A 9,141-nucleotide genomic window follows, 5' to 3' on the forward strand; every position below is an offset into this window, starting at 1 on the left:
CACGCCCGGGGCCAATCCGCCGCCAGGTGCGCGGGCCCGGTGGGCGGGGCGCGGGGCGCGCGGGGCGCGGGCGGCTGTTGGGGGCCGCGGTGCACGCCGGGCCGGGGGTGGGCCTGCGGGGCCGGCCCGAGCGGCCGCCCGGCGCCATGCTCGCTCGCGAGGGCCCCGCTCGTCGGCACCGCCGCCCCGCCGCCACCGAGCCGCCGTGGGCCCGGCCCCGGGCGGCGGGGCGCCCGGTGACCGGCGAGGGCCATGGCGGGCGCGGCGGGCGGCTCCGGACCCCAGCCGGGTGGGGGCCCCGGCAGCGGGGGCCGCCCGCAGCCGCGCTCGTGAGGGACCGCCCCGGGCCGCGTACCCGGAGATGTCAGGGCCGGGCCTGCCGGCATGGACGGATCCAGGTACGGGCCGCCCCGCGCCCGCGGCGCCTCTCCCCGCCCGGCTCCGGACGCTCGCGCGCCCCTGCGGGCGTCCCGGTGCCCTCTGAGCCGCCGCGACGAGGCGGGAGCGGAGGCCGGAGGCCGGGGTCGAGGCTCTGACCGACCTCCTGCCAGGCTGGGCTGTGGCGGGGGGCCCCCGAGAAAGCGTCCCCGACGGGCCTACCCGGGAGGGGGCGTGGCCACGGCAGGCCCCGCCCCGCCCGCCCCGCTCCCGGGGCGGTGACCATGGCGGTTAGTTAGTATTGCTTGCGCCCCGGGAGCTGCCCGTTAGCCTTCTTTTGATCAAGGCCGGCACCCCCGCCCCTGACTGTGGTGGTGACTGGGGATCGAGAGCCTCAGATGTGCCCGCTTGGGCCGGCTTGGAACTGTGATCCTCAGACCTCAGCCCGGGAACACAGGTATAAGCCGTCAGCCTGGCCCACCATCCCGTGTTGACAGGATTTTTATTTAACACTGCACTAGCTTATGGGTGTCCAGTAAAAGCATCCGAGGTAGGTGGTTGGCAGTCCTGTGTGTGTGTGTGCCGGGAGAGTGAGCTCACAGACGCTAGGCAGGCACTCTTAAGTCATGCCTCTAGCCCTAGACACAGGTCGTTTCTGAGATAAGGGCTCACACTTGGGCCTCAGTCCACCTTTTTGGGGCTCCCGTAGCAGTTAGGATAACGAGCGCACATCACCGTGTGTTGAGGGGAGGTCCCATGCCCAGGCTGGCCTGGAACCATGACTCTTCCAAAGTAGCTTCCAAAGTAGGTAGGGCGACAGGTGTGAGCCGGAGGCAGCCCCAGGTCCTAGAACGTTCTCTGCAGGTTGTACCTCCGTCAGATGGAGTGTAAACTGACCCTGGAGTGCACGGAGCCCCGTGGGTGTCTGGGAGCCCCAGGCACTTGAGTGAGCCCCCCCCCCCTTGTGCTGTGCCTGCCTCCCCTTTTCCCGGGCTCCAATGGTGGCCCTTCTGCTCCTGGGCTTCTGTGCTGACAGTTCCAGTAGAGCTGGCTCCAGGCCACACGGAGCCCCCAGCCTTAACCCAGAGCCTCCCTGTTGTTTTCTAGGAAGAGCACATTTCAGACTTTTGGGAAAGAAGTGTGCCTCACGGGTCATTCGGTAAGCAAGCCCGTCGTCACCTGTCCCGGCCCCATGGGTGGCGGGAGGGGCGGATGAGGCTTCAGAGGCGGTGCCTCCTGAGAGGCTACGCCAGCCAGGGAGGCGTGCGGTCAGGGGCCATCACCCAGCCCTAAATCTCTTTGAAGGGCCAGCCCTTCCCCCTGTGTCCCCAAAACCCCACACTGAGTCTAGACACCCAGAAAAACCAACATGGCCCCCGGGACCTGCTCTGGCCGTCAGCATCTTCACCTGCCCCAGTGGTGACAAAGGCCAGGCCCAGAGCACCGTAGTTGGGGTCCCTCGTGCCTCTAGGGTGGGCTGGGCTCTGCCGTGGCCCGGAGACTTGTGCACGGTGAGGTGGTGGGAAGTGGCGGAGACTCCCTCCGCCCCGGTGCGGTGCGCAGGCTCTGGCGCCGCCCTCTAGGCGGAGCCTGGGCCCGTCCCACCTGCAGAAGCCGCCGGGCACTACTGTTGGCGTGCTGGCTCGGTACACGCTGGCCTCACGCCGACCCGTCTCTTCTGGCTCTTTCGTAGCTATGCCCCAGCATGCAGACTGTTCTCAAAGAGTGCATCTGCTGTGAGTGCCACATCGGATTCGGGGGCCACCTGCCCGTGCCCAGGGCCGAGGCAGCCCTGCCTTACTGGGTCCCGCGGACCCTGCGGCCCCAGAAGCAGGTAGGTGGACTGCCCGGGCCTGCTCTGCGGGGTGGACGTCAGGGGGCCCAGCGCCTCCCTGGACCCCAGGTGTTGGGTGAGTGAAATTCAAAACGTCTTGGGGAGGGTGTGCCGTTGGAGCAGGTGTTGAAAGCCTGTGCTCGCGGACGCGCGCCGGGTACGAGACAGGCTGCTCACGCGCGAGGCGCGCCGCGCTCTCACGGACGCGTGCTTCTCTCCAGCGGCACGGCGGGGGGACGGCCGGAGCGCGCGCGCACAGCACACAGCTTGGAGGGCATGCTCGTGGGCGCTTGTGACTCGCCCGCCGCGCGCACACCGCGCCCCCAGGCAGCCGCTCATCTGCTTTCTGTTGCCTCGGCTCCGCTTGCGTGTCTCGCACGTGTCTGGATGGCTTCTTTCGGTCCACGTTGTACGCGCGGTTCATTTTCTTTTCAACCAGTAGCACTGGGGTGGGAACTCAGGGCCTTCCACCTGCTAGCAGGTGCGCGGCTACTTGAAGTGCATCTTCCGCCCTTGTTCCTTTGATTGGTTTTGAGGTTGTGTCTTGATTTTTGCCCAGGTCAGCCTGAACTGTGTTGCTCCTGTCTATGCTTTCCACCAGAGCTGGGGTGGTAGGTACCTGCCACGCCCCACTTCTGATTGGCTGAGATTGGGTGTTGAGAACGTTTTGCGGGCCTGGCCTTGAGGTCAGATCCTCCCGATCGCAGCCTCCTAAGTAGTTAGGGTTGCGGCCACGAGCTACCTGCCCCGCTCGGCGCTCATTTTTCCGGCTGAGTAGTATTTTGTCATAGGAATAGACCGCAGCTCATGTCTCGATCTGGTCCATGGAGACCCTTTCCACTTTCATCGGTCCCTTGCGGGGCCTTGGTGGGCCTGTGCGCGAAGGACACCTGCTTCCTGTCTTGGGCAGTAGCTGGGAGTGGGGTTGCTCGGCGCTGCTGTCGGCGTGCGCTTCACTCTTGCCAGCTGTTTCCGGCGCCTGGGTACCTCCTTACCTTCCCGTCAGCCGCTTGCCAGGGCCCGCCTCCTTCCTGCTGCTGCTCCCGGCTGCCAGTGTGTCCACCTGTCGCCTTGGTAACAGATGCGCCCCTCCTGTGGTTCTGGTGTGCGCTTCTGCAGTCGGCGTCGGGAATGTGTCCGTGTGCTTTTGCTGTCGGCATGAGGCGTTTCGCCCATTACCCAAGTTGGGTTTTGTGTTACAGGGTTTTGAGACTTCCCTGTGTGCTGTTTCGGAAGTTCCTCTTGTAAACGTGTCCGTGGCGTTGGCTTGGCTTGCTGTTCTCTTACCAGGATCTTTCAAAGAGAGAAGTTTCTGGTTTTGATCAAATCCAGTTGAGCGGTTTGGTCCTTTCTGCGCCTTGCTTAGCTGAGCCCACCGGACCTCTTGGGACTCAGGTGGGGCAAGAAGCGGCTGCATGGGGGCACCCCCAGCCTGCCCTCCGCGATGCTGCCTCAGCGCCCACAGCCTTGGGGGCCCAGCGAGGCGAGGCCGCCCTCCTGCCCTGGGCCCCCCGCGCCTCTGGCCGGAGCTGGGTGGTGAGCGGCGTGGGCAGGAGGGCGCCAAGCTCCCCGCCACGCGGCGGCTGCGGTGGACAGGAGCTCACTGAGTGTGGCTGACGAGGTGGGCCGGGCCCGGGAAAACCAAACAGCCCCCAAAGAGCCGCCTAGCGTGATGGTGCCCGCTGTGGAGGCCCTGCCAGCGGTGCTCGGCGCCCCCGGGGTCTCGTGACACTGCCTGAAATGCACGCATCCTCCCGGGGGTGCACTGCTGGGTTTTGTGTCAGAACGCCAGCCCGGCGTCTCCTAGCCCAGCACTCAGGTGCCCGAGGACCCCAGCGGGAGGCCTGAGGCCGAGGACAGGGCCAGTTCTCCTGTCCCTGCCCATGGAGAGGGTGCTCTGTGGCCCACCTCGGGGATGCCATGCGGCGGGGGGGGGGGCTTTCCGCCCCGGGAGGTTGGGCATGTGTTCAGGAGGGGCAGAGGGGTCCTGCGGGCCCCGAGGCGCAGACCGATGGGGTGGGATGAGCTGGTCCCTTTTTCCTCTTGAGTCTTCTCTTCCCTTCCTCCGGTAGATCCCAAAGATGGTGCGGCTCTGTGTCCCCAGGGCCGTTAGGACATGCCCCTGCCTATGCCACAGCTTTGGGGGTCGCCTCCCTGCGCCCTGGGTTCAGGCTGCGATGCCCTACTGGGTGCCCCGGGGGCTGAGGACACGGAAGAAGGTAAGGAGGCGGCTCACGGGGTAGTGAGGGCTGGATGGGGGGGCCTGGGAATTTCCCTCACAAGGCCAGGGCCCCCGGCAGCCGTGGCCAGACAAGGGGGGGCGGCTGTGCGAGGCGTGGGCCCCTTTCCCGGGGAAGGACGGCTTGTCCGGCTCCCTGCCGGCCCTTCCTCCTCCCCCTCCCCTCCTCAAGGCCTCCTCCTTCCTCTTCCTCCCTTCCCTTGCCCTTCCCCACTCTCTAGTCCTGCCCAGGCTCCTGTGGAGGTTGCAGGAGGGGCCGTCTCCCAGCTCTTCTGTGCTCTGGCTCTGGTTCTCTCTGGCTACCTCCAAGCTGCAGTCCCGGGCCGCACTGCCAGGACCTGCCAGCCTGGCTCGCCCCAGCCCCGGGGGCCTGCGGGGTCCTCCCTCCTTCCTCTTCCCCGACTCCACTGAGGAACACGTCCCCAGCATGGAGACCTCAGGCCACCCCCTTCCCAGACTCCCTGGTGACAGTAGCTGGCATTCTTGTCTTGTAGGTCGTGAAGAGGCAGTGGAGTTTTAAAGGCATGAAAGGTAATGGTATCTCCTGCCCGGGGGGGGGGGGGGCGGGCCCCATGAGCTCCCGGGTGTGGTGGGACAGGAGGGCTCCTTCCACCCACACCCGAGCCCCGCCCCTGCCAGACATCGCCAGTCACCTGGTCTCTTCCCAATGATTGAAGCTGGGGTTGGGGGAACGTCTGAAGTGCTCTTCAGTTCATGATGTGTGCACGCGTCTGTGATGTGTATGTTACGACTTCATACGTCTCCCGCATCTTCCTTAGGTATTCATGCTAATGGAGCCAAGGCACATTCCTTCCACGCAGTGTCTGCTTGTTGGAAAGCGTGTCCTTGTGCTCACAGACCGTGACTTTGGGTAGACACAGTGTGTGCCCCCAGCACAGTGCACACTCAGCATTTCCCTGTGACTTCCCGTCTGTGCAGTGGGGGTTGGACTTGATCTTGAAGGTGGTTTCCAGCTGAGGGCTGGCATCGTGTCGGCCCCTGTGCGTGCGGTGCCACTGTGCGGTGGCACTGTGCACTGTGCGGTGCATAGCGGTCAGTCCTCTGCAATGCACTGGTGTTCTGGGCAGCACCCCCGGGGGTGGGGAGGGGAACCACCAGCGGGCACTGTCAGCGGTGCAGGAAGGCGCGAGCTCATTCCAGGTCGTGAGGGCGTCGGTGGTCACAGGCTTTAAGTAAAGCACGTGCCTCGGGCAGGACAGCCGTGCGCATGCTCTGTGCACCGCCCGTGGGATCTTCCATGGTGAGTCCTGAAGCTGGCTCGTGGCTCTGGGTAGGAGGAGGGACACAGTGGGGTGTTCCTGAGGAATGGAGCTGCGAGCCCCATGAATGGGCCCGAGATAGACAGGTTGAGTGCCCCAAGACAGCTCCTGGAGTACACGTCCTGGTGAAGCTCTCACGTGGGACTCCATTAGTGCACCGTGGCAAAACCAGAGCCCGGTCTGGCATAGTGGGGGCAGGCTGGAGGTGAGTTCAAGGTGACGGGGAGAAGGGAAGGTGAAGAGAGGCTCAGGGCCCTTTACAATAGGGAGGTTGGTAAGGACAAAGCAGAAAGCTTTAGGCTACGTCAAGGGGCAGGTGAGGGGCAATGGTGGAAAACCTCTCCAGTGGTAGGAGACATTGGTCTACAAGCCCATTAATCCGTTATCGCTTATTTTGGCTTTGAGTACTTGGTGTCATTAGGGAAAGCTAAACGGGCTCACCTGTTGTGGCCACCGGCAATGCCCCTCCCTGAGAGGAGAGGAGGCTCACCTCACGCAGATGGCGAGCTGGGGGCGGTGACTCAGGGCTGCCATCCAGCTCTGGGGGAGGCAGTGGGAGGAGACTTTTCATCTGCGGCTGGCCCAGGCACAAGTGTGAGGCTCGACATCAGACGTAAGCTAAAGATAATAGGGCTGGGGACGTGGCTGGAGTGGTAAAGCCCTTGTTGAGCTGGCAGGTGCAAAGCCCTGAGTTTAAATCCTAGAACTGCCAAAAAAAAGGGAAAAAGTAAACACTTGGTTTATTGTTACTACATCTAACAGTTAATGTTTTTAAAAACTAGTGTTAAATTTTACTCCAATCTTCGTTTTGCAGTTTAAGATGATTTTTTATTTTTTTTTGTCAGTCATGGGGTTTGAACTCAGGCCCTGGGCCTTGTCCCTAAGCCCTTGTGTGCAAGACTAGTGCTCTGCCACTTGAGCCACCGGTCCACTTCTGGCCTTTTTGGGGGGGTAGTTAATTGGATATAAGAATCTCACAGACTGTTCTGCCAGGGCTGGCTTTGAACCGTAATCCTCATATCTCAGCCTCCTAAATAGCTAGGATTAGAGATGTGAGCCACTGGTTTCTGGTATTTGTTTTCTTTTTGAGATGGGTTCCTGATGTTGTGTGTAGGCCGTTCTCCAACTCTTGGGCTCAAGGGTTCCTCCTCCTCCTCCTCCTCTCAAGCTTAGTAGGATTAGGTAGGCTATGTTTGCAGCTTTATTGAAGCGAGGAGACAGGCAGATGAGGAGGTGAGTCTCACTGCGCCTAGGGTGTTGCTTTCTCAAGCTTCAAGTAGAGTGATTGAAGCTTGAGGCTTTAGCTCAACCCATTTCTGTGTTTTGAAAAATTCTTAATTGTTATTATAAAGTGGAAGACAGTGGGGTTACAGTTGCATGAGTCAGGTAATGAGCGCATTTCTTCTTAGACAGCGTGGCCTCTGTTTTTAAGGCACTTTTTGGAGTGCTGGATGTGCTTTACCGCCGAGCCCCACCCCCAGCCCTGAAAGTTCATTCTCAGTGTGCGGTGGTGCTGAGCAGGTGCTCCCCACTTGAGCCATCGACGCCCCTTTTCTTTTGCATTAGGCTCTTTTTCAGGTAGTCTTGTGGGACGAGCCACGAACTGTGGTCTCCCTCTGTGCTGGCTGGCGTGAGTCCGGGACTGGCACCGAGCTGCATGTCCTCGGCCCAGTCTCCACGTGGGTGTGTTGGCAGGCTAGAGGCCTCAGGCCGGTCACAGGCGAGACCACTCGGGTTTGTTCTCAGGCCAGACACTGAGGTTCTTCTTAGGTTAGATCACTCGGGTTCCCAGGCTAGACCATCACACACAGGAGGAGATGCAGATGTCAGTGCCGCGGGCTCTGACGTACCCTCTGGGGCCGTGTCTGTGGTTCTCCCGTGGAGGGGGTACCCCCGCCTGGTACCCCGTCACAGGCTCACAGAGCCCAGCTGCTTTCCGTCAGCCCAGGGTCTCGCCTCGCCCGTCCATTGATCCATTCTGGTTTCATTGGATCCTCCCCCCTCCCCCCGTCTCAAACCCAAACCAAAGCCAAGGGGCCCGTCCGTCAGTCCCGGCTGGACCTCACGTCCTCCAGAACAGCCCAGGGTGCTACTCCGAAGGGCAGATTCGGGCACACCATGGCACATCACAAGCTGGCCACACGCACTTCCTCTTGGCAACCGTGGGTGCAGTGTCCCAGAGCCCTACAGGCTCCAGTGGGTTGTGTCTCGCCCTGTCCCCTGTCCTCAAGCCCCTTCTCGCCCCCAGAGCGCCGCTTACTGGAGGCCTCTCGGCACAAGCGCTGGCGGATCTGCGGAGACAGGCGCCTCCTGCTCAAGTGGCAGCACCTCCAGGCTCTTCACCAGGACAAGCCGCTGGCGCTGAGGAGGGCGGCCAGCCCCCCCGCCCCGCCCCCGCCCCTCAGCCTCAGCTTCCTCACCTTCCTGCAGGCCATCCTCAGGGCCCTTGTGGCTATTCGGTGAGCACTCGGCCTCTGAGGAACGGGCCTAGCCATGCCCACTTCCGAACGCCGGCCCCTCCCTCGAGCCCCTGACCACCCCTCCCTTACCCACTGCTCTGTCTCAGAGCGCCCAGCGCTCAGGACCAAGGTAGATGTCCTGTCTGGCCGGGTTGTGCGGGGTGTCCAGTTATGTCCCTCAAGCCAAACCCCAGCGTGCCTTGGGCCTGGCAGACATGGGGATGGGAGAGCCGTCTCGGGGCCCTGCCCCCCCACCCCCAGCCCCCCGGGAGCTAGGGACAGGGTGGCATGGGGTGGAGGAGCTTTGCTTCTGGAGCCGAACGGCTGTGGCTTCCTCTCCTTGCACCCCTTGCCCAGGCCGGCGAGCAGGGGGCTCTTCCCCTGCAGCGGTTGGGGGGCTCCCCAGCGTCCCCATGTTGGGAACTGATGCGGCTCAGACCGGCTCTGGCTGCTCCCCTCCCTGCCCCCCGGTCTCCTCAGCCCCCAGGTGCAGCGGGCAACCTGAGGCCCTACGGTGGCCTCGTGTTCCAGTCTCAGTCTGGGGCAGGTCCTAGCGCCACCCTTTCCTTTGCTTTCTAGCCAGTTATTTTGGGTTTGAAGTTGGAATCTTGAGCGAAGAACACCAGGGGAGCGCCAGTCACTGCCGCGAGATCGGGAGCGCCAGGGCCGCGGAGCTGCGGCGCCCAGGGTTCTCGCCAAGGCCACGCCGTCCCCGGGGCTCCCGGTAGCCAGCTGGGGGGAATTCAGATGGGATTTGGTTATGAAAGCAGTTAATAAATATTATTTGTGAAACTCCAAGCGGGCCGCTTTTTACAAAGGGCTGTTTTCTTGAGTGGAGGAGGGACCTCAGGGAGATGGAGAGGGGCCCTCCGCCGCCGCGCACCGAGCTGGTGGCTTTTGACCTGTGTTCAGTGTGTCGCGACTGCCACCACGGTCTAATTGGAGGACATT

At 62.7% G+C, this 9,141-nt stretch overlaps 1 protein-coding gene across 1 annotated transcript; it reads left to right on the top strand.

Moving 5' to 3' along the window:
• The first annotated feature begins 384 nt into the window (after positions 1 to 384).
• Positions 385 to 8,804, top strand: LOC125345168. The gene is made up of 7 exons (XM_048337393.1): positions 385 to 398; positions 1,486 to 1,537; positions 2,072 to 2,212; positions 4,285 to 4,431; positions 4,946 to 4,982; positions 7,980 to 8,190; positions 8,770 to 8,804. Exons 1-7 carry the CDS (start codon positions 385 to 387, stop codon positions 8,786 to 8,788), a joined length of 621 nt encoding a protein of 206 aa, XP_048193350.1. The 3' UTR covers positions 8,789 to 8,804.
• The last annotated feature ends 337 nt before the right edge of the window (positions 8,805 to 9,141 follow it).

The sequence above is a fragment of the Perognathus longimembris genome, unplaced genomic scaffold (assembly GCF_023159225.1).
Source record: "Perognathus longimembris pacificus isolate PPM17 unplaced genomic scaffold, ASM2315922v1 HiC_scaffold_5359, whole genome shotgun sequence".
Taxonomy (NCBI): Eukaryota; Metazoa; Chordata; class Mammalia; order Rodentia; family Heteromyidae; genus Perognathus; species Perognathus longimembris.

Coding starts and splice junctions, on each gene's coding strand:
- LOC125345168 (XM_048337393.1), top strand. Junction 4,432..4,945: donor GGCTGAGGACACGGAAGAAG/GTAAGGAGGCGG, acceptor CTTGTCTTGTAG/GTCGTGAAGAGGCAGTGGAG. Junction 4,983..7,979: donor GAGTTTTAAAGGCATGAAAG/GTAATGGTATCT, acceptor TCTCGCCCCCAG/AGCGCCGCTTACTGGAGGCC.